Below are 25481 nucleotides of genomic sequence, written 5' to 3' on the forward strand. Positions count from 1 at the left end.
AAAGACAGCTGTTGGGGAAAACTTAAAAATTAAAAACTTAATTTTTAATCTATATATTTTTAAATATAGAATTAATGACTAAGTTTTCACAAAGTGACTCACCTCCTAACCATAGTGATTCACTGACAGACAGTCAGCCCTGTCCTGGGTTATGACTTGAGCCACTGCCACTACTGTTGAGAAAGAGCCCTGACAGCTTCCAATGCAGGGCTGGCAATTTGACAAACAGTTCGAGAAACTGCATCACAGAAGAATCGAATCGAATCGAATCGAATTTATTGGCCAAGTGTGATTGGACACACAAGGAATTTGTTTTGGTACATTTGTCAATGTACATAAAATAAAAAGAAAAAAGAAAAAAATACATCAAAGGTACAATATTTACAACACAAATGATGGTCAGAGGTTGCAATTTAAACCTTAATGATAGCAACAAAAAGTTACAGTCATACAGTCATAAGTGGAAAGAGATTGGTGATGAAAACGATGAGAAGATTAATAGTAGTGCAGATTTAGTAAATAGTTTGACAGTGTTGAGGGAATTATTTGTTTAGCAGAGTGATGGCCTTCGGGAAAAAACTGTTCTTGTGTCTAGTTGTTCTGGTGTGCAATGCTCTGTAGCGTCATTTTGATGGTAGGAGTTGAAACATTTTATGTCCAGGATGTGAGGGATCTGTAAATATTTTCACGGCTTCTTCATGGTATGTCTACCATGGAGGATTCATTATAACAGAGAGAGACATGTACACATACTATTGAGAAGCAACACATTAATTTGAAAAATTAGAACAAAATTTAGTCTATGTGTGAATTTTCAGACTTTGTGAAAATTGGGGAGAAAAGAAAAGATATTTTGCTCAATATTTTCTAATTCTCCAACTGTTGGAAGAAAAACAAACAACCAGATTATTCTTTTTTGAGAAACAGCAATTCGTCTGAGTGTTGGGTTTTTTCTTTATATTCATGCTAGATGAATAATCTATCTTACTAAACTGAAACTCAGTGTAGTATCCCAAGTAAGCTTGCTCATCATTTAAATAGTCTTAACCCATTTCAGATCTCAATCAAATGAAATATCACCATAATGTAATATAACCCTTCCTACAGATATTCATATATAAAAATTAAATTAAAAACCTCTCCTAGATGGCAGGAAAAAGATGGAGAAAATTGAAGCTCAAATTTGGTAGCCCCACAGCAGACGTGTGCATCCCTGCCCACATTAATTAGATCTTATAGAGATTATCATCTAAAGCAGTGATGGCTAACCTTTTTGCCATCACATGCCAAAAGCGTGGAGAGCGGGGGGGGGGTTGTGCGTGTGTGTGCCCACACCAATAACTCAATGCCTCCTCCAGGCCCCCCCCCACGCATGCATGCGTGACCCTCCCCACGCTCCCTTGCACATATGCACATGACCCATTTTGGGCCTCGCAGGCCTCCCTGAAACCTCCAGAGGCCGGAAACGGCCCATTTCCAGACTTCCGGTAGGCCTGTCTTCACCCTCCCCAGGCTCCAGAAGCTTTCCTGGAGCATGAGGAGGGCGAAAATGGCCTTTCCCCACCTCCCCCAAGGCCCTCTAGAGGCCAAAAACTCACTCCTTCCGCGAGAGCCCGGTGCTTACCTGGCATCCAAAACAGGCCGCGTGGAGATTCCTGGGAGGGGAGGGCTGGCATGGTCTGGGCCAGCTGAAAATCAGCTGGCTGGCGTGCACATGTGTGCTGGAGCTGAGCTAGGACAATGGCTCATGTGCCTACAGATATGGTTCCAAATGTGGCATAGGTGTGCCATAGGTTCGCCATCACGGATCTAAAGCATTCAGAGGGATTCAGACAGCCTATACCTGATAAATAGAACATGGCCCTTAGACAAGATTCCTAAAATATGCCCACACAAAGCTTCTCCAAGTTTAAAGAGGGTGAGGAAGCCTGTAAGCTAGGCTGCCTTTAAAAGAACAATATATAATTAATTTACAGTGTTTGAACACAGAACAAGCTTTCAGTAATTCACTTCAGTCAATAGTTTTGCCACTGCAACGGAATCTGGTGCAAGATGGAACCAAATGCTTGAAGGCTTTAGCAATATTTATTTCAAAAATCCTTAACTTGAACCTAATGAGAAGATGAAAAGTCAGTTCCCATCCTGTGCATATTTACATGGAAGTAAACCCAACTGAACTTTTAATATGTAAACATATATAGGATTACATACAGTAGCCTACCTTACAAAGTAGCAATTCGTTTTTTATTCTAGTCATCTAGTCACTTCAGAGGTGAATTAGCTGCTGATGTTCTGATCTGATTGCTTTGTTAGCTGAGAAAAAACAAGTGATTCTTCTCATAGTCTTGACCAAAGGAACATGCTTCTTTTGATCCCAGTTGTGGCAAAAAGACAGATTAGAAATCTGTTTGATAAATAAAACAAAATGAACAGTTTCTTTCTAAGAAAGTGAAACAGTTGTTCCTCATTTCAGAAATATTGAATTGTTTCGTTTGAAAATGCTGAATGAAATAGTAGTAAATTACTGTTAGATTTCCCCAGCAGTAATTGAATACCCTGTTGTCACAGGATGACAAAGTAAAAAGAAAAAAAAAGGTTATCAATTAAAAGCTGTTCTATAGGTAGTCCTTGACTGATGACAATTGGGATCAGAATTTCAATTGCTAAGTAAGGTAGTTGTTAAATTAATGGTATCTGATCATATGACTTTTGCCATGGTTATTAAGTGAATCACATGATTAAGCAAATATAGCTTCCCCATTGACTTTCCTCTCAGAAGCAGAAATCAAGATTATATGACCCTGGGATGCTGCAATCTTTGTAAATATATGCCATTGGCTAAGTGCCTGAATTTTGATCATGTGACTGTGGGGGGAGGTGTCATATGATCAAAATTTCAACTCCTGGCAACTGGCATTTAAAACAGTTGAAAGTGAAAGAATTTAGGCCATTGTTATTTTGAACAGTCGCTAAACGAATGATTGTAAATCAAGGATTACCTGTATATTACTAACATTTCACCCACTGATTCAGATAAGTTTCTCAATTTTATTGTTGCATTCAGACCTTGGAGATAAAACATTTATATTTAAAAAAATACAAAGAAGTAATAATATACATGGACTCTTTAAAAAGCATGCAATATTACTTCAGAAGTGAGCATTTTCAAGCCAATTTCCTGAATTGGGCATCTAGTAATTTCTATCCTTGGAACTTTTCCTAGGCAATTCAATTTAATAGTCATAAACAAGGAATGAATAATAGTAATGAGAAGAGTTTTTAATTTAACTGAGCTCTCACAATATGCCATACCACAGTTAACCATGATCTACTGAATAAACCATACGATCAAAACTCATGATTTGTAAACCTTAGTGGCTAGGGTACCACAATACAGTACAGTACCACAATACAGTAACCCAAAGTCAAATAAGCCAAAGGATGCATGATGTACACATTTCGCCATTCTTTTCATTGTTCTTGCTACTTGAAAAAAATGATTATTTTACTGTATTGGTTAAAGATATACCACCCATGTTTATATAGGATGACAGTGGGAATGGGAATGAGATGGTACAGAGGAATCTATATAAGCAAGGGTTTGCACTTAATCACAGTCTTTAGAGCTACACTGCTATACAGTTCAAAACTGATGGCTCAAAAAAAAAAATATTGAAAGTTCTGTTCTGCTCTATTCTGTTCTGTTCTGTTCCATTCCATTCCATTCCATTTCTGTATGAAAGTGGATTGCTATCTTCTAAGAAGTACTTCCTAAAAGTACATTTGATGCTCTGAAAATCCAAAATACTTTTGCAATGTAAAACAGAAGAGACAAATTGACTAGAACAGATGAATGACATCTTCAGTGACATGTGGTTACAATAAAACTATAAACATGAAAAAGAATCCTGTTTGCTAAAATAATTAGAGAAATCTTGTTAAAGGGTTACAGAACGGAGTGAGCCAGCTGTATAGAGACTGTTACTAAGAGAAAAATCTCCAAATGAACACAAAATGAACAAGAACAAAATATTCAGAAAAAGCATAAAGTGTATAAGAGCAAACTTAAAACAGCACATATACTACCGAAGGCAATAAAATACGCCATATGGAAGAAAACAGCCATTCTCAACAAATTAATGTTTAATAATAAGGAAATAGCAATCATAGCAAACAAAAAAACAAAAACATTTGTTATGCATCAGGAAACCTATTTGGAAAATAATTTGTGTCAGAAGTATTGAGGTATTTATTATAATATACCGTTTTAATCCATGAGAAGGCTTACTCTGAGGTATGGGACATCAGATGCTCTTTTGCACTGTGGAAAAATAAAACCAAGAAGGCTGGAAGGGAAACATTATTTTCATTCCTAAACTATGATACATTAAAGACTCATTATTTTCTTCTGGCATGATTTTTTTATAGGCAAACCCTTATTTCAGAGCTGAACAATCTGCATTCCCACGGCTCCAGGATTCCAACATAAATTCTACAGACACAGAAGCAACATGATAGTGTTCTTGCCATAAGTAAATGCTGAAACAGGGTACAGTGAGGGTAAAGAGGATGGCTGGAACAATCCTAGATTCAAAACCATTCTATTTCTCCTATAACCTTCCGGATGGTCTTTCTGATTTAAGTCAGCCTGAAACTCAAATTGTTTATTACCAAGTTCACACCCGGTACTACGCTGTACGGGATTTGTTTGGTTTAGACTGGTCATCATCAACTGTGGTTTAACATCATGAACCAGATCATTTCCTCTCTCATTCAATTAAAATAGAAGGGAAAGAAGAAGAAAACCCTGCAAGGGGGGGGGGGGCTGGATCTTTATACTTGCTCTGCTATTTCCCTAGTTGCAATCCTCCATGGACTCCCACAGATTACTTTTCACTGAACTAAATGGGGATAACTTAGTAGGTATGTATGGATCACATTGTATATATACAATTTAAAATGTTCTTCAAGATATTTTTGGCACTTGTATTTTTAGAATAGGGAAAAGTGGTAGGAATCTGGGAGCAGACCACACACAGCATGAAGTATTTGATACCAATTCTACTTTCTCGTTCCCAGTCTCATCCCTGCTGCAAAGTCAGCAGATCCTCAGTGGCCTTTATCTCCAGCTGGTGTTGTCAAATGACATGTTGCTTTGTAGCAAGACAAAGATCCATGATCTTATTATGGATGAGACAGTCAACTTGGCACGTGTTACTGAGACTCATCCATAGATGCATACCTGGATTCTGTTCATCATCTAAAATTTCAGGACCAGAGAATGTGTTGACAGTTGTCATCTGGGAAGCCTGAGCAGGTTCCTGAAAACCAGATGTGAGACGATACGGTTAAAGTTGGGCTCTAAAGAGTAGCTGATCTATGTATAAGTTAACCAATTCTATCATGTAGCTGGTAGTGAAGTCTCCAAAACTGGTAGTTCTGGGAGAGTTAAAGTTGCCCTGATATGGTGTAAAGCATAGTGGGGCTCAAAAGATCACAACCATCATGTCAAGTGTCAGCTCCACTAATGAGACCAGATCGGGAAAACAACTCTGTATCTCCATTGAAGTAATATTCTTTACTCTCAACATCAGGAATGGATCTGATCCAGATTATTGAAGGTCCAATATAATATATGGCATCAGATCTGTTTTAGATCTGTTTTTTTTAATCTCAGGGAAGCTGAAATATGAACTAAATGCAGAGGATATTACCACTATTCGTTAGTCATGATAAAGTCACTCTCTGGTTGCTTTTTGGCTTGTTGACGCTGTCTTTGTACTCCCTCCACCCCCAGCAGTTCGGTCCTATTTGATCAATCTACTGTAGCACCTAGTGAATTTGAATTGATTTCAGAAAGAGTTTGAGGTTTTTCTTGGGGTTTGGTAAACACTTGACAGCAATCCCTGCCTTGAATGAGTGCATAATCAAATTCCCCCTATGCAGCCTCTTTTGTTCTTTGATCCCATGCAGGATTCTGATTTTTCATGGCACTTCAGAAGATGAAACAACAAAAATACACCATTGGAGAAATACAAATAGCCAATTCAACCAAGCACAGGTAAGAGTCCATGTCAAGGATTATATTGTGGCAATAAGAACAGCTAAAGATAGCTTTTCATCCACTCTTATCACATACACAAATAGTTAACAGCCCTGTTTAAAGTGATCCATTCCCAAGCTGGGGAGAGATAGGTTGCAAGAATATTTACAGGGCTACTATGAATAATACTTTAGGAATCTTTATTTTATTTAAAGTTTTTAATAGCTTTGATATTTTTTTATTAATTGTACACTGCTCAAAATCACATTGATTGAAATGAGCAGCCACGTAATTTGTTAAATTAAAAAATAAAATAAATCCGATGAATCAATTTATTTAGATCACCTTTGAATTAGAACAGGCACTGTTGGATCAGCTGGATCATGTGCTGTTACCTGATAAATGTTTGATCCTCTAACTCCTGAGAAAATGGACAGGCTCCTTATATAAGTTAGTTACTTGCTCATTAGATTCATGTATCTATAGGTGAACTGTAGAAAATCCATCTGGTGGATTTTCACTTCACTCAAAGTAAATTCATCTGTGAACGGAGATGGGTCTGCCTTTCTCGAAGGAAGTGGTAGTTCACCCTCTGTTTGTGAAATCTTTGCTCAACCCAACAATTCTGGGCAATGTTTATCTAGTTTTCAACCTTCTACTTTAGGATACATTTATTGACAGCTCCAGCAGAGCTCAGAAGAAGCAAATCATCTGGGCCCCTTTAGTACTGTTTCATGCCAGGTTGCAGTATACGAAGAATCTTGTTTATACTTATTTATATTTCTGTCCTTTGCAGAATCAGGATATGGCTCATGAAATTGTCCTGGTTCTTCTTGCTTTCAGTGTCATTGATTAAGATATCCTGGACTGTCTGCAGGACTTGAGAGGGGTTATCTTTACGCTCAGCTTTTGCCAGTGTTAGCAAACGAGAAGCCCATATCAAAAACCACAGTTTGAAGAGTGTCTCACAAGACACTGTCAACCACGTACTGATGCCAAAGTCTGTCCCTGTGCTTGGACACTGTTTTGAATCTAAATGGAGAAGAGCAGGCTTAAATTCAGTCCTGGCTAGAACAAGTCACTATGCATTCATGGTTCTCCATCTCTGGTTTTTATGGGATGGCACTTACCCATGCAGTATTTTTGGCAGTCGGGTGCAGTCTTTCTTGATTACAGCTTCTTTCTAAAGAAGCAACTGTAAATAAGGCGGCTTTGCACAGATTTATTTAATGCACCAATTGTTCTCATTTCAGGACTATCTCTTTAAATCACTCATATCTTAGCCATCTTGAGTGATGATAATTGCAATGTAATTGCAATAAAATCTGTATGGAAATGCAAAACCTAAAGAACACTCAGAATGCAGTGACACAAGTTGTAATGGCCACACTTTAGTACACCCATGTAACCTATCTGCTATATGAGATATATTGGTTACCAGAAATTTAAGGTGCTGATTATCATCTATGAAACAATTTGTGGCAAAAGAGCTAAAGGATTGCCTCTTTCCATTATCTCTGCCTACCCCCAGAAGATCAAACAGAGTTAAGCTAGATCATTCCCCCTGCTTGAAAGGGTACAATCCCAATGTCTAAGGACAATCTATCAAGCACCCTTCTGCATCTCTAACATGGTGATGTGTCATGAAGTCAGTTTACCTAAAACAGGCATATATTATTGGATACATTTTTTTCCTACTGGATTAAGTTACTATTCTTTCCAGTCTGGCTCCTCTAATCCTGGTGGAAAGCTAATTCTTTTTGAAGTCAGTTATTTTACAAGAAATTACAAATCGTCAGCTTTTTGAGGGCTGCACTCTCCCCGATGGGCTATGAATACTCATTAGTTGCTCTCAACTAACAGGCCTGGAGGAACGTTGTCCATGGGGTTGTGATGGGTCGGACACAACTTTGCAACTAATACAACATGCCTTGCCTAGAAACGAGTGCCACATGAGATCAACACATAAGAGTCCTACTGGATTGGATCCTGGCCCATCTATTCCACTAGTCTATATTTGCAGTGGCCAACTAATGGCACAAGGAAGTCCATTAGTCTCCTTGGAAATGCTCTTCAGAGGCAGTCACCTTGTTGTCAAGACTAATAGCTATTGATTCTCATGACTTCCACAAATTGATTCAAACCTTGTTTGAAGAAGCTCTTCGCTCTTCTCACCCATTTCAGTCAGCAAGGTATCTCAACCAAAATGTAAAAGGGTGTTAGGTCTGGCTAGACTCAACACTTCCCAACACCTGTTACTGATGGGAGATACCAATTCCCTCTGTGTATGTGTGTGTGTGTGTGTGTGTGTGTGTTGTGTATGTGTGCACATCATGTGACCTGACTTTTTGGACATTTTTTTGTGGAAATAGTTAAATGAATCAATTTTCTCTATGAGCTATTTGTTTTGTGCCAGAAACTGGAAGTATAGGTGAAACTCGAAAAATTAGAATATCGTGCAAAAGTTCATTTATTTCAGTAATGCAACTTTAAAGGTGAAACTAATATATGAGATAGACTCATTACATGCAAAGTGAGATGGTTCACACCTTGCTTTGTCATAATTTTGATGATTAGGGCTTACAGCTCATGAAAACCCCAAATTCATAATCTCAGAAAATTAGAATATTGGGAAAAGGTTCAATATTCTAGGCTCAAAGTGTCCCACCCTAACCAGCTAATTAAGCCATAACACCTGCAAAGGGTTCCTGAGCCTTTAAATGGTCTCCTAGTCTGGTTCAGTAGGAATCACAATCATGGGAAAGACTGCTGACCTGACAGTTGTGCAGAAAACCATCATTGACACCTCCATAAGGAGGGAAAGCCTCAACAGGTAATTGCAAAAGAAGTTGCAATTACTTCTGGGTCCTTGAGTGGCTCAGGCTGCTAATGCTGTTATTAACAGCAGCAGTCTGTTATTAACAGCAGCTGCCTGCAATTATTGCAGTTCTGTTCCCACCAGGCCCAAGGTTGACTCAGGACCCAGATTGTTGGGGGCAATAAGTTGATTTTGTATATAAATATACAAATAGAATGAAGACTATTGCTAACATAGTGTAAGCCACCCTGAGTCTTCGGAGAAGGGTGGGATATAAATGTAAATTAAAAAAAAGTTGGATGTTCCCAAAGTGCTGTATCAAAGCACATTAATGGAAAGTTATGTGGAAGGGAAAAGTGTGGAAGAAAAAGGTGCACAAGCAGCAGGAATGACCGCAGCCTGGAGAGGATTGTCAGGAAAAGGCCAGTCAAAAATGTTGGGGACTTTCACAAGGAGTGGACTGAGGCTGGAGTCAGTGCATCAAGAGCCACCACACACAGACGGATCCTGAACATGGGCTTCAAGCCGCTCCTGAACAACAAACAACGTCAGAAGTGTCTTACGTGGGCTAAAGAAAAAAAGAACTGGTCTGTTGCTCAGTGGTCCAAAGTCCTCTTTTCTGATGAGAGCAACTTTTGGAAACCAAGGACCCAGAGTCTGGAGGAAGATTGGAGAGGCACACACTGCAAGATGCTTGAAGTCCAATGTGAAGTTTCCACAGTCTGTGTTGATTTGGGGAGCCATGTCATCTGCTGGTGTTGGTCCACTGTGCTTCATTAAGTCCAGGGTCAACACAGCTGTCTACGAGGAGATTTTGGAACACTTCATGCTTCCTTCCGCAGACGAGCTTTATGGGGATGCTGACTTCATTTTCCAGCAGGACTTGGTACCTGCCCACACTGCCAAAAGTACCAAAACCTGGTTCAATGCCCATGGGATTACTGTGCTTGATTGGCCAGCAAACTCGCCTGACCTGAACCCCATAGAGAATCTATGGGGCATTGCCAAGAGAAAGATGAGAGACATGAGACTGAACAATGCAGAAGAGCTGAAGGCCGCTATTGAAGCATCCTGGTCTTCACCTCAGCAATGCCACAGGCTGATAGCATCCATGCACACCGCATTGAGGCAATAATTGATGCAAAAGGGGCCCAAACCAAGCACTGAGTACATATGCATGCTTATACTTTTCAGAGGTCCAATATTGTTCTATGTACAATCCTTGTTTTATTGATTTCATGTAATATTCTAATTTTCTGAGATTGTGAATTTGATGTTTTCATGAGCTGTAAGCCATAATCATCAAAATTATGACAAATCAAGGCTTGAACTATCTCGCTTTGCATGTAATGAGTCTATCTCATATATTAGTTTCACCTTTTAAGTTGCATTACTGAAATAAATGAACTTTTGCACGATATTCTGATTTTTCGAGTTTCACCTGTACACACTGAAAACTGGCAAAAAAGTCAGAAATCATGGTCATGTGACCGCAAGACACCACAAATGGCCATAAAAGATCCAGTTACTAAATGTTCAAAATGCAATCATATGACTGCAGGGGTATATGCAGCTGTTATAACATTGAAAATGGGCATTTTATAATTTTAAAGATTTTAATAACGATTAAAATACTTGTACACTTTGTACCCTAGTACTGAGCCATGGTGGGCAGTGGTTAGAATGCAGTACTACAGGCTACTTCTGCTGACTGCCGGCTGACTGCAGTTTGGCAGTTTGATTCTGACCGGCTCGAGGCCAACTCAGCCTTCCATCCTGGGTAAAATGAAGACCAAGATTGTTGGGGACAATTGTTGCTGACTTTGTAAATGGCTTAGAGAGGGCTGTAAAGCACTGTGAAGTGGTCTATGGTGTCTATGGAGATTCTCAGTCATCCAGGTCATGGCTGTCCCAAACCATGCTTTTTCGAGAGGCAACTGGATTTTCTGGTTTTTCTTTGAAAACATTTCACTTCTCATCCAAGAAGCTTCTTGGACTCATCAAAGTGAAACTCATCAAAGAAAAAACCAGAAAGTCCAGTTGCCTGTTGAAAAAAAGCATCTTTGGGATAAGGGCCTCTTGTGGCTCAGACTGTTAAGACAGTCTGTTATTAACACAACTGCTTGCAATTACTGCAGGTTCTAGTCCCACCAGGCCCAAGGTTGACTCAGCCTTCCATCCTTTATAAGGTAGGTAAAATGAGGACCCAGATTGTTGGGGGCAATAAGCTGACTTTGTATATAAATATACAAATAGGATGAAGACTATTGCTAACATAGTGTAAGCCGCCCTGAGTCTTCGGAGAAGGGCGGGATATAAATGCAAATTTAAAAAAAGTCTAAATGCTAATGCTACATTTTGTTTTTAACTTTGCTTTATGCCATCCAAAATCACTTGACTATAAGATGTATTGCCATATATATATGACAAGTAAAATGTAATTAATTTTTTAAAAAATCTGTAAGTAGAGATAATGTCCCTGCAGTGGAGGAGCTGCTCATAATATGTTGATTTAGCAAGAGATGCTCTCTCTATTTCTAGCTAAAATTTGGTTGCTCTAACTCCTATCTTAAGTTCTGTTATCAGATCAATCTGACCATATTTCAGAGAATGTTGCTAAATATTACTCTAAAAATACACTGTAAAATAAAATCTATCAACTTTTATAAATCTATATTTCTACTCCAGTTTTTCTGACCCCACCTTCAAATATACTTATCTACCTCATTATCTATACTACTTCGCTGCAACTTAATATGTGTTTTATGTGTGTATATGTGGATGGATGGATGGATGGATGGATGGATGGATGGATGGATGGATGGATGGATAGATAGATAGATAGATAGATAGATAGATAGATAGGTAGGTAGGTAGGTAGGTAGGTAGGTAGGTAGATAGATGGATAGATCAGGATAATTTTATATCAAAAAAGGAGACTCACAACAGTAAAACCTATTTACTTCCTCTTTTACCACTTTTGGGTAGAATAAAACTGCTATAACTAAAGTCTAGGATAGTACTTAAAATTATGTTATATATTAAACGATTTAGTTTCAGAATGACATTTGTGAATGTTGTTCATTTACCACACAATGTAACCCAAACAAATAGAATTCATGGGGTAAGGAAATGTTTCTCTATTTAAGTCTTTAAAAAATGAAGGGGAGGAAACAAACAATAGATAGGAAATATTTCAAACATTTTTTTTCTTCATTCATTTTTCATTATTTTCATTAAAATATTAATTTTACATACATGCACAGACATATATATTTATTAAAATACAACTAAGATTCCATACTCTTCTGATGCCTATAAAGTTAAATTTCAATTTTGCGCTGAATTCAATAGGCTGAACAAAGAAAACTAAGGCCGCTGTTGTTGCCAAAGGAAAGTTATATTTAACATACAAAATAATATTGTAATAGTTCTTTTCTCACTTAGTTCTATTAACTAATTATCTGGGTAAGTGCCTGATCAGGATAAGACCAAATGTTTATTATATTAATTCCCTGCTATTGAAGAGCCTCATACATAAATTTGATAGCCTCATACATAAATTTCTTAATTAGCTTCAAAATTCCACATCATCTACTATTCCTGAGCCATTTACTAAGTAGAAGAGATAATCTAAAGTTGACCAAGCCCTATTTATTGGTAAGTATGTTCCATGAAAGTATATGTTTCTTTTTTGTTTGCATTGCTCCTTTAAATTACCATGTACACATTCTCTCAGCACAACTCACCTGACAGGATAGCTGTTATGGGGATAATAGGAAGTATTAGGTATGTTTATTATCTTGAGTTACTTATAAAAATAATAAAGGTGGGATATAAATAAATAAGTGTAAAACACTAATGCACTAATTCATGATTTATCTATCTTTAGGGATCTATTTAAACTATATATTAAAACATTAAACAATTCCAATAATATAAGTGCAGGTATGCCCAAGGCATTAATTTTACATTTGGGCCAATGTAATTTACATTTTATTTCACATGTATTGCTTTTCACAAAGAATATTCCTACACATATATTTGTGTTCATTGCAGTTGTGTATATTAAAGCCCAGAGCCTGCTTAAGTTGTAAAGCACATTTTGGAAAATGCATTTGAGTGTAATCCAGCTAATGCACAAGATGAGCATCAGATTTCATTTACATCAGCTCTATTAACTTGTAAAAACATGGGATAGACAGATTGACCTCTAGCTTTTTCTAGGATAACATGTAAAGAGACAAGGTGGGAATAGTAGGCATGGCTGTAAAGATCTAGAATGGCTTTTCCAACTTCAAAATTTCCTTGAAAAGAGGCAGAGCACTTTCAAGTTGCAATTATATCATCCCCAAGTTTACCAAAAGCAATTTGAAAATCATCCATAATCATCTTCACTTCTCCCGATTTTGAAATATAGAGAACAGGAAATACAGACTATCATGAAATCATTGCCATGTCTAAGCTGCCATTGGTCCTAGAATTAAAAAAAAAAGAAATACCTTAACTCCCTTCAACATGAAAAAAGGAAATAAATTACTTGCACTTTCATATCCTCACTTAATGTTATGTGCATTTCTCTGATCAGATGCAAAAAAGAAAGTTTCTTGAATCATAAGAAACTATGAGGCTCTTAATTCACTTTAGCTCAGGAGGTGGAAGTCATAGAGAAGCAAAAGTTATTCCAAACAGGGAAGTCACGAGTTTCAGACTAGTTTTTCTGTACTCTATTGCAGCTGAGCCAAAAATAAATCAATTCAGTTGCCAAATAGAAGAGATGACAGTGTAAGATCATACAGACAGAACTGATTCAGGAGCAGTATAGTGATTCAGAGCATATGGGGGGATCGTGTAGCACCTTTTGACAACTACTTAAACCAGTAGAGCCTTTGCTTGAGATTACATGGTTACCCTTCGCAGCTATTGCTCTCCAGAAAAGATGCATATGATTTAAGAAGATGCTGACAGGTGCCTCATGGGTTGCCTATGCATGTTTAAAGTACTGCACAGCCCACAAAAAAACTCTTTGGCAATGCTTACAGCAGCTATCCTATAATATAATGAGGAATATTTTGCAGTCTTGTCTAATCCAAAAATTGTGGGTTTTAATTGTGTTGCCATAATTTGTAGTATTTATGTCATCTCTACATGCTATATTTATATTATTACCAGATTATTTTTAAGATGCAGTTTCAAGTATTATACATATATTAGCCTTACCATTTTAACAAATCTACCTAGGACTGTTCTGTAATCTCACACAATATCATTTTATATGTATTCTTACAATGGCAAAAATATTTTACCTGTAGTATACCACAGATGGGATTAATTTAGTTTGCATTATAAACAAGTACTCCCAAATGGTACTTGTAATTTTTCAAAAGTCTTAGTCAAAAGGCTAACGTAGTCTTTTATTCAAGTGAACAAATCGCTTCATGTATAGTATTTTTTTCTTTTGTTCAATCATGTCTGATTCTCAGAGGCAAAGTTGGAAAAAGCTTTTCAGAAGTGGTTTTCCATTGTCTTCTTCCTAGGTCCATGATGGGGAACCTATGGCATGCAGAGCCCTCTCTGCTGGCATGCACGCCATCGCCCCAGGTCAGATCTCCGTGGCATTTCTTTGGTGAGCTTCTGTTTCCCTGCAAACGACGAAACAGAAGCTCACAAAAGAAAAAGATCTTATCTCTTGCCACGCTACCCGTGTTGGGATGCCCCACCTCCTGCCGGCCAGCTGGTCTTTTGGGTCCCTGCTGCGCATGCACACATGTTCATGCATGAACATGTGAGGTCCGTGCATGTACACATCTGCACATGTCCATGCATGTGCATGTACATGCATGCATGTGCACTTTTCAGTTTGGGCGTGCGCAGTTTGGGCACTTGGTGTCTAAAAGGTTCACTATCAGTGTCCTAGGCTAAGAAAAAGTGACAGGCCCAAAATCATTCAGTTGACTTTGTGCCCAAGGCAGGACCAGAACTCACAATCCCTGGTTTGTAGCCTGATATTTCAACCACTATACCAAATTGACTTTCAACCAGGATATAGTATATTTTAAAAGCAGCAAATATTATTCAAGGGCTTTGAATGATAAAGCTATTCTATTATTTTTCAACTGTGAAGTGTAACCTTTAGATAATGTCCACTGTAGAAGTTTTCCAATAGTTTGCTATTACTATTTTGTCAGGAGCCATGACTGTTGACTGGGAATTCTGGGAAATCACACACTTAACACATCTGATGGCATGAAAAGTTGAGAAAGCTAGTTCTATAACTTGCATTGAAATTCTCTATTCATTCACTTGGGAATAAGTTTAGTAAACTTGTGTTCAGAGTATAAGCATATGGCTGCATTTGACATGGTAGAACTTTTAGTAGAAATTTTTCAAATTTGAAGTCAAATTTAACCATAATCCTATACTTTTTTAAAAAAAATTACAGACTTAATATTTCATTGTATTTAAAATGTCTAAGGCTAGCTACAGCATCTGTATAAGAGGAGAAAGTGATAATAGCGTGCTCTACATGTCTTATACATCTCTCAACAATTACACCAGTCAGCAGTTTATCCATTTAGGTAAACAACATATAACATCTGTTCCAAAATAATATTTTTTTAAATTATCTAAAGAAAATTAAACACATATATATTATAAATGAGGTTTTTAGGAACTAGGTTCTTCTGAAGTAAATAAAATATTTTACATATCAGTGTGTGTGTGTGTGTGTGTGTGTGTGTGTGTGTGTGTGTGTGTATGTCTAACATACCTGTAGTTTTCCTTTAGTGATTCTTCACACTTATGATGGTGATGAAAAAGTAACTTTGTAATCAGTCCTCGCATGTACTGTACAATCTCTGTAGGTCTATAAAGCCAAGGAAAGCTGAAGATAGTAAGCACAATCGTAAGAGTCACTTAGTAATTGCTTTACTTAATGACCAAGTTGCTAGTTACATATGAGATTGCCAAACCCAATTTAGTTTGTCAATATATAATAAATATTACATAAAGAGATAAAGAATATAAATACTATGTGAAGCAGATATATAATGAAATTGCAGTCAGATTGCATTTTAAGAGCAATTTGGTAAATTTGTACTGTATTTCCAGTATGCAAAACAAAGTTCAACTATCTTTTTATAATCTGAGATTCAGATTAACTCCTCAAGAGATAAACAATTATGCTGATCAGAAAGTTTACATAAAAATGCTTATGTCAATCAAATTTTTAAAATTTTACATTGGGAAAAACCATATAAATATTTTATTATAACTTTTTTCCTTATGGAGCATTTATGAGAATAGTTATGTGAAAATGGTAGCAGTTATTTATATACTCTGTAGCTTCTCTGAAATGAAATTCCCTCAAGATTTGAATGGCTCCCAATCTAGAGTACTAATGTTTGAACAGCCTGGGGTTCTTTTGCCCAGGTCTAAAGAAATCCTCTTTAGATTGTATGTGTTTTGTTCTTTATTCTTACCCTGATTTCTCATCTATACTTTATTTTATTTTCTTGTCTTTACTCTTTTAACAATTTGTAATCTGCTCAAATATTTTTCTTGACCCCAAACTTTGTTTATATGGATTATTGTGTTTTTAAATATTATTTGGTTTTAACTTCTTCTATGCTGCTGTCATCACCAAAAATACTAGATAAGTGTCCCCCAGGAAGCTTTTCTTTAACAAAGATATGGTGGCAAAGCTGGACTGATGGACTTATGTTAAATAATAACTTTTAATTTTGGTGATCCTATCCTCAAGTCTAAGGAAGAGCTAGAATCAGGACATATCTGCCACTGGTCTACATATTTACAACTAAAAGAAAGATTTAAATTAGACAAAAAGAGCTATGGGTTTGACTCTGTTAAAAATGAATTGGAAATCCTATTGTGTGGTAGTGATGAACGTATTATTGCTAAAGTCTACAAAACGTTACTGAATTTGAATTTGGAAAGTAAATATGTAAAGGATTGTATAATTCAATGAGCAAGGAACTTTGGATGCAATGTAAAGCTTGAACAATGGGGGAATAAGTGGACGAAAGGTTTAAAATTTATATTAAATTACAATTTAAAAGAAATTTTTTTTAAGATGATGTATCATTGGTATTTAACACCAGATAAGTTGTCAAGAATGTCTAATTTCAAATGAATGTTGGAAATGCAAATATAAAGAAGGGACTTTTTATAATTTATGGTGGACATGTGATAAAGCAAAGAAATACTGGAGTAGAATTCATATTCTACAGTAAAAGACCTTGTACACCAAGGCACCCTTGAGTCCAAACACAGCTGGGTGAGCTCGTCTGGGCCAGTGGTCTGCAGCTTCCTTCTCATGGCAGAAATGGCTCTTTGGGCAGCAAGGATTTCTGCTATACCGAGGAAAGCCCTTGCACAGAACAAATGATAGAACCATAGAACAAATGGTTTAGGGCAGGGGTCTCCAACCTTGGCAACTTTAAGCCTGGAGGACTTCAATTACCAGAATTCCTCAGCCAACTTTGCTTTGGTTTGCTGGCTGGGGAATTCTGGGAGTTGAAGTCCTCCAGGCTTAAAGTTGCCAAGGTTGGAGACCCCTGGTTTAGGGTCTCCTGCTTGAGCAGGGAGTTGGACTAGGAGAAGATCCCTTCCAATCCTAACAGATCCCTTCCAATCCTTCAGTGTTCTAAGTAATAGAGAAGATTCTAAAGATAAAGCCAGAAACTTTTCTCTTGGGTTTAATGTAAAAAGACCTGGAAAAAAATTGGAAGGTTGATGTTATATATGTTGAACGCAGCAAGATTACTTTATGCACAAAAATGGAAGGACACTCTGATTCCCCCAATGGATGAATGGTTGCAAAAGCTGATTTGAGTTAGCAGAGATGACTAAATTGATAAAAGAAAAAAAGACAAATCCTTTTGTTTCTACCATGGAAACAGCTTCTGGACGTTTGAGGTGGGGGAAAAATGAGACCTTGATTTTGAATTTTACTGATTAGATTTGTTGTTGTAGAAAATGGCTAATTTATACTATTAGGTAAAAATTAAAAAAAAAATGTGGTTCGATGTTACTTCTTATTCTTCTGCCCCAAAGTGAGTCGGAAGTCAATGTCTTTTGTTTCTTTTTCCCTTCTTCTTTATACTTCTCTCTTCCCTTTTCCTTCCCATATTTATTTGCTTTTGTATTTTATATTATAAATTAATAAAAAGATAAAAAAGAAAAAAGACAAAAGACAGATGATTATTTGCTTTGGGTCCTATGTTTGATTAAACAATACGCTAAAGCATGCTTACTGAGATTGGCTACAATCATAGACTTTTGCAAATCTGATTGTGCACTACCTCCTCCTCTTCCTCCTCCTATTTCAGAGAATTAGGGAACTAAGTTGTTCTCAAATGTTATCTTGATGTTCAGGACTCAAAAAGCTTTACGAATGGTTCCTGCATGTTTCCATGAAGGTCATCTTTCCCATTCTCTACAATCATTGCATTAGGGTTAGAGTTGCAGTTAGATGGATGGCCAAGTAAAGTATTTCAATGAATAAATAAAATGTCATTGTGACACAAACTCTGCTTCTTACATCTGACCCAAAAACAAGAATGCAGAGCTCACATTATCAAATGACCATGCACATTTATTGTTTTGAAAAACAAATGTGCTGTCTTGACATAATCAAGGTTAATCGTCTATGAGTCTGGCAAAAATAATGAATAATCAGATTTACTAAAGACAGAAATATGTGGAACGATAAACACTAGGGGAAAGAACACTCTCTTAAAAAAATTGAAGGACATGGACTTAAATGTACATGAGCTTTTATATTCGGCTACCAACAATATTCTAGTTCATTTCAAAACTCTTGTAGGGTAATAATTAGTATTGACTATGCAAATTATTCTACTGTATAATCTATTTTTAAATACAGTAGAACCTCTGATTATGAACGCTTCTGACCACGACCAAATCGGGTTCCAACCAAAAAATTCACCACTTTTTTCCCACTGCCACTTTTTCCTTCCATGCCATTTTTTTTGTAAGCACCAAGTTTCCAAAACTAGGTTTGAGTCATGACCAAATTAGGTTGCGACCAAAGTTATGGAACGAATTATGGTCATGACCAGAGGTTCTACTGTACATGAAAAATAAATTGCTGTCACTAATCTGTAGAGGGGCAGGAACTAACTATTAGACAAAATGAAGATGTAAAGTATTACAGAGCTGGAAAAAGGAATGGCACTCTAATCCCCAGATTTTTAATCAGAAGAACTCTATTATCATTCTTGTAAATAGATGAAATTCATTACCCTTGTATATTCTAATTGATACCAATTTATTCCAAACTACTTCACTAGAATTTAAGTTTTTAAAGTGTGTTTAAGATCTCAATTGCCTTTCTGGATATTCCAAAATTCAACGTAATCTAGCAACCATAATTTTCAGTACCATTCAAGCATGAAAACAGTGGCTGTTTCTGTTGGCAAAGATATACTTACGTATACATTGTGTTTGGGAAATCTCTAATAATAGATGTCCTAGACAGAAGTGTGCCAGCTTTTTTTTTTATTCCAAGATTTTTGTAATCTCCGAAAACGTTCTCCATTTTCTTTTCTTAAGCCCAAAGACTCTCACTGTAAAAAAAGATTATTTTTCACTACTAGGCATTTAATAGTTTTCTTTAACATTAAGATCACTATCATATTCAATATTATTTTGGCATATTGGTCACTGAAAATAAAGAAAAAAGAGAAATAACTTTATACAGGTTCAAATTAGTTGTCCTTTTGTGTGTGTGTGTTTGCATCTTAACATTCATCTTGAAAAATAGCTTGAAAAAGCAAACCATTCCACTTTCACCTAGAATATCTGACATACTACTTCCTGTATCAATCTATCCATAGTTTGGGATCCATTCCAAAGAATGTTTATATCAAAAAACTGGTTGACAGGGAAAGTTCTTTTCAGTATATTTTCCCGATTGCAAACTTTTCTAATTCAAGAGATTAAAACTGACCATTTCTTTCTTTAATTTTAGACAATTTAGAATAGAATAGAATAGAATAGAATAGAATAGAATAGAATAGAATAGAATAGAATAGAATTTTTTATTGGCCAAGTGTGATTGGACACACAAGGAATTTGTCTTGGTGCATATGCTCTCAGTGTGCATAAAAGAAAAGATACGTTCATCAAGGTACAACATTTACAACACAATTGTTAGTTGGCTTTTTAAAAAATTCTTCTATTTATAGTGAATTATACGTTGTTTAATTCTTATCATGTCTTTAACTGTGATCAAATTGTAATTTTAAATTACTATTGTTATTAAAATGTACTATAGATTCCCACTCCCATCAACTCTGGGCAGCTTATAACAATAATACAATACAATAATAATAAAAACAGTTAAAATTGTTTTACTCTTTTAAATTTAGATATGTTTAATACTTGTATACTTGCATAAAATGTATAATGCTTTTAATTTATAGGAACTTTCTGGGATGGAGGTTGATTGACAAACAAGTTGATTATAAATATGTGTAATAATATTTTACAATATTCATAATAGTTGCAGAATTTGTACAACTGCAACTAGTCCTAGTTATTACCACAACAGAACCCAAAATTTCTGTTGATGTTGTTAAGTGAAGTTTGCCCTATTTTATTACCTTTCTTGCCACAATTGTTAAGTAAATTACTGCAGTTTTTAAGTTAGTAACATGGTTGTTAAATGAATCTGGCTTCCCCATTAACCGTGTCAGGTCATAAAGGGGTATCACATGACCCTGGGATACTGGAACCATCATAAATACGAACCAGTTGTCAAGCATCTGAATTTTGATCACATCACCATGGGGATGCTGTAACTGTCATGTGAAAAACAGTCATAAATTACTTTTTTCAGTGCTTCTGTAACATTAAACCAGTGATTCCCAAACTGTGAGCCGGGGCTCCCAGGAGCCGCGCCACCGCCACAAGGGAGCAAAGCCAAGGGACCCCGCAGCGCACCACACCCCCGGGGCAGGCCACAGCAGGCAGGAAGACGGCAGACGCCAACGACGGACCAAAGGAGAAGCGCGAGCTCCGGCCCGCCCGCCCGCCTGAACCACAGCGCCCGCCCAGACCCGCCGCCTGGCGAAACAGCGGCGCACCTCCTCCAGTCTGCCCGCGACGCCACTGGCCTCCCAGACCACCCGACACGCTGCCCAACACGGCCGCGGCCACCACGCTCGGCGGCATCGGGAAAGAGGGCTGCGCGAAAATAGCAAAACCACCCGTTAGTTCCTCCCAGGTGAGCCAGGCTGGGCGAGAACAGCCACCTCCTCCACAAGGCGGAGACCCGAGGGAACAAGGGGATCGCGAGAGGCCAAACTCCGAGACCAAGCAGGGACCCCACGCCTGGGAAAGTTCCACAGAGGCCGCTCCCATCAAAGGAGATGGCGTCCATCAGCAAAACATGAGTATGCCAAACACTTTGTAGAAACAGACTTTTTGATTAAACTCACATACCTATGTGATATCTTTGAAAAGTTGAATGTGTTGAATCTCTTTTTACAAGGAGGCAATATGCACATTTTAAAGTTAACAGAAAAGATTTCAGCTTTCAGAAAAATATTCAGAATAAAAGACAAAATTAAAAAAAATCGGATGTACCTATTAAGGAGCCATGGAAAAATCCAAGTGTTATGGGAGCCGCAAACCGAAAAGATTGGGAACCTCTGCATTAAACCATCACTAAATGAGAACAGCCACCTCCTCCAGTCTGCCCGCGACGCCACTGGCCTCCCAGACCACCCGACACGCTGCCCAACACGGCCGCGCCACCACGCCGACGGCATCGGGAAAGAGGGCTGCGCGAAAATAGCAAAACCACCCGTTAGTTCCTCCCAGGTGAGCCAGGCTGGAGGCGAGAACAGCCACCTCCTCCAGTCTGCCCGCGACGCCACTGGCCTCCCAGACCACCCGACACGCTGCCCAACACGGCCGCGCCACCACGCCGACGGCATCGGGAAAGAGGGCTGCGCGAAAATAGCAAAACCACCCGTTAGTTCCTCCCAGGTGAGCCAGGCTGGAGGCGAGAACAGCCACCTCCTCCAGTCTGCCCGCGACGCCACTGGCCTCCCAGACCACCCGACACGCTGCCCAACACGGCCGCGCCACCACGCCGACGGCATCGGGAAAGAGGGCTGCGCGAAAATAGCAAAACCACCCGTTAGTTCCTCCCAGGTGAGCCAGGCTGGAGGCGAGAACAGCCACCTCCTCCAGTCTGCCCGCGACGCCACTGGCCTCCCAGACCACCCGACACGCTGCCCAACACGGCCGCGCCACCACGCCGACGGCATCGGGAAAGAGGGCTGCGCGAAAATAGCAAAACCACCCGTTAGTTCCTCCCAGGTGAGCCAGGCTGGAGGCGAGAACAGCCACCTCCTCCAGTCTGCCCGCGACGCCACTGGCCTCCCAGACCACCCGACACGCTGCCCAACACGGCCGCGCCACCACGCCGACGGCATCGGGAAAGAGGGCTGCGCGAAAATAGCAAAACCACCCGTTAGTTCCTCCCAGGTGAGCCAGGCTGGAGGCGAGAACAGCCACCTCCTCCACAAGGCGGAGACCCGAGGGAACAAGGGGATCGCGAGGCCAAACTCCGAGACCAAGCAGGGACCCCACGCCTGGGAAAGTTCCACAGAGGCCGCTCCCATCAAAGGAGATGGCGTCCATCAGCAAAACATGAGTATGCCAAACACTTTGTAGAAACAGACTTTTTGATTAAACTCACATACCTATGTGATATCTTTGAAAAGTTGAATGTGTTGAATCTCTCTTTACAAGGAGGCAATATGCACATTTTAAAGTTAACAGAAAAGATTTCAGCTTTCAGAAAAAAATTCAGAAAAAAAGACAAAAATTAAAAAAAAAATCGGATGTACCTATTAAGGGAGCCGCGGAAAAAATCCGAAGTGTTATGGGAGCCGCAAACCGAAAAAGATTGGGAACCTCTGCATTAAACCATCACTAAATGAATAGTTGTAAGTCAAGGATTACTTGTATTATCCATATTAATTAGAATTAAAACCCATTACTTCAGAAAGATTTTCTTCTAAGTTTGTATGTGTTATCAGAAAATATATGAAGAAACTGACCAATCCTTTAAAATTATGTTAGTATGTACCAGGGCACTGACTGAAATTGCACCACAGGTGAGAATGACAGTTTTTATTATATTTTGATTTTACTGATTCTTGGTGTTTGATATTTTATTATTTATTGATAATCACTTTAGTATTGTTATATACTGTGGAATGTTTGTTCAGAAATGGGATATAATTTCACCCAAATGTACAGCAAGTGGAATACAATGTTGGTTGCCCCTTCTAATGATCTATATTTATTCAAGGATGTCAATTTGTTCCCAATTCCATTGGCCTTTTAAAAGACATACCACAACCATTTCTTTGTCTGTATTTGTCATGGCATAATCTTTTAGGGACTTGAATCCATGTGGTGTCTGAGAAGTGTATTCTATTTACCTGCAGGAAATGCTACTTTCCCTTTCCTTTATCATTTCAAACATCAGATTCCACTCTGTTGTTAACATAACAAAAGAAACAGATAAAAGGTTGTGTATGTGGTTCTTTTTGTTTCTTCAATGCCTCTTTTTGGAACGGGACTTAGTACCCCACTCCGTACATTTTTTCTAATATATAGGAATTAGTATACTATACTAATATAGGGGGCCGTATGGTGTGTTTTTTGGGGGGAAGGGTAAGAGTAATGAACCCCACGGCTGAAGTTGTGGCATAGGGTAGTTCGTGCCGTTATAATCGAGCCCGTTCGCAAGAGCGCTCTTTTAGAATGTTTCTCTTTTTTTTTGCCTTCCTTTTAACTTTTTTCCGCATTTTTTTTTTCCTCACGCGCTAGAACTCCGTTTTATTTTTAAAAAAATGAAAGTAAAGTGAGAAAAGAAGGAAAACTTCGCTAACGGAGTTCGGGTGGCCGTCTGCCTTCTCCCCCCGCCCCTCCCCTGTCCATCCGTCCGTCTTTCTCGGCGGCAACTCCACACGGGCCATTCCCGCGCGGAGCCTGGCTTGGTGCGCCTGAGGAGACTTTCCGCTCCTCGCCCCTCCCCTTGGGTATCCCTCCTGTGAAAGGAAACTCCTCTGTGTCCCTTCGATCCCACCCCGCTCCCTTAGGGGGTGTCCCGCCCCTCTCCCCCCGCCCCCCGCAATAAACAGTACCTGCCTACTGGCGAGCTGAGAAAAACTTTTCCCTCCTGCCGGTTCAAACGCGCTGCCGTAAAGCTGGCGTCTCCCCTGGCAACAAGGTTCCGGCGGCCGAGCACTAGGTGTAGGAAGGTGATGTAAAAAAGTAAAAAAAAAAAAAAAAGCACCACGCGCTCACACACACACACCCAGACGCACTCGCACCAAACCTCCCAGTGTCGTAAACCAGGTCCGGGCGGGGGCTGAGGGCGGGGGGGGAAGAGCAGAGGGAGGCGGGAGGAGGTGACTGGAGCATTTAGACACAAGCGAGAGGATCATGGCGGATGGCCCCAGGTGTAAGCGCAGGAAGCAGGCGAACCCGAGGCGCAATAACGGTCAGTCAGCTTCGCCGGGCAGCGGCCCGAGCTTGGCTGGGGCCACTCAAGGCTCCGGGCTGGATCGGGCTGAACTGGGGTGGAAGGGGGAAGAAGGGGAGAAGTAGAAAGTAATTGCCCGGGAGCTCGTCCCTAGGAGTCCGGTCCCTCTGCACCGTTAGATCCGCTACCTGCTGCCTGCCCGACCGCTTGCCTCTCTCGCCCGCTTTGCGCTCCCTCCCTGCCAGGCTGCTGCTTCTCCGCCTAGCGGTACCTTTTCGATTCAGCCGGCTGCTGCTGCCCGGATGCCTCTCTCTTGCCCGGGGACCGTTACTCGCCGTCCGCAGCCACCTTGTCTCCCCTTCTCCTGCTTCGCCGGCGGCCGCCGGCTCCGCTCGCCCCGTTTTCCCTCTCCGGTGGGAGAACTGAAGGGGTGGCTGGGTAGCTTCGATCTCCCACGAGGGACGGCCGAGGCCGCTGCTTCTCTTCTCGGCTACCTCCGCAGCCCCGAACTTGCAAACTTATTACCTGGGCTGAGGCGGGTCCCGGCGGCTCCGAAAAGGGGGAGGCCGCATCGCCCCGCTCCCCAAACTTTTCTGGGCGAGCGCTGCTGAAGGAAAAGGGGGAGCTGGCTCCCGTCTCTTCCTCTCACCCCAGGAAAGTCGGGGGGAGACGCAGTGCTTTGTGGGGGGGGGAACCCACCCAACCCCCTTTAGCGCTCCCCTTGCTCTCGCTCCCTCCCTCCCCCACCGCCCCTTCCCCTCACATTTGGGGTGCTTGGGAGGGGACGGGGAGGATCGGTGGGGTTTGAGCACTTTTTAGCGGAAGGTTGGGAAGGAGTGCGCGCTAACTAAGCAAAAACTCTTCGGGCAGCGAAACATCGAGGCAGGAGGACTGTAATGGGGACTCGGGTGTCCGGGAGGGTGGCGTGTTTCGGCCCCGACGAAGAAGGAGGAGGAGGAGGAGATGGAAGCACTGTTGCTTGCTGCAGTGTGTATCGATTTGATTTTATTTTTCTTTGCAAGGGAAACGCGCCACATGCGCACCCCTGACATCGCCTTGAAAGG

The 25481-nt window shown here is 39.8% G+C and overlaps 1 protein-coding gene and 1 long non-coding RNA gene across 10 annotated transcripts in view; one reads left to right on the forward strand and one right to left on the reverse strand.

Moving 5' to 3' along the window:
- Positions 1-283: 283 nt before the first annotated feature.
- Positions 284-25476, reverse strand: LOC131198957 (uncharacterized). Of its 9 annotated transcripts, XR_009155215.1 has the most exons (7): positions 24689-25476; positions 24077-24179; positions 19337-19471; positions 15631-15744; positions 5243-5321; positions 4264-4321; positions 284-2404 (listed from the first exon to the last, which is right to left on the reverse strand). It is a non-coding gene; the product is annotated as an uncharacterized LOC131198957 (long non-coding RNA). The 9 variants fall into 9 exon arrangements; XR_009155213.1 differs by lacking the exon at positions 4264-4321; XR_009155212.1 differs by having other exon boundaries at positions 4264-5321.
- ZEB1 (zinc finger E-box binding homeobox 1) overlaps positions 24340-25481 on the forward strand; it is a 71684-nt gene continuing 70542 nt past the window's right edge. The window contains exon 1 of the mRNA XM_058184330.1: positions 24340-24435. Within this exon, the coding sequence (XP_058040313.1) occupies positions 24378-24435 (58 nt within the window). The 5' untranslated portion in view covers positions 24340-24377. The remainder of the gene's footprint in view (positions 24436-25481) is intronic.

The sequence above is a fragment of the Ahaetulla prasina genome, chromosome 4 (assembly GCF_028640845.1).
Source record: "Ahaetulla prasina isolate Xishuangbanna chromosome 4, ASM2864084v1, whole genome shotgun sequence".
NCBI lineage: Eukaryota > Metazoa > Chordata > Lepidosauria > Squamata > Colubridae > Ahaetulla > Ahaetulla prasina.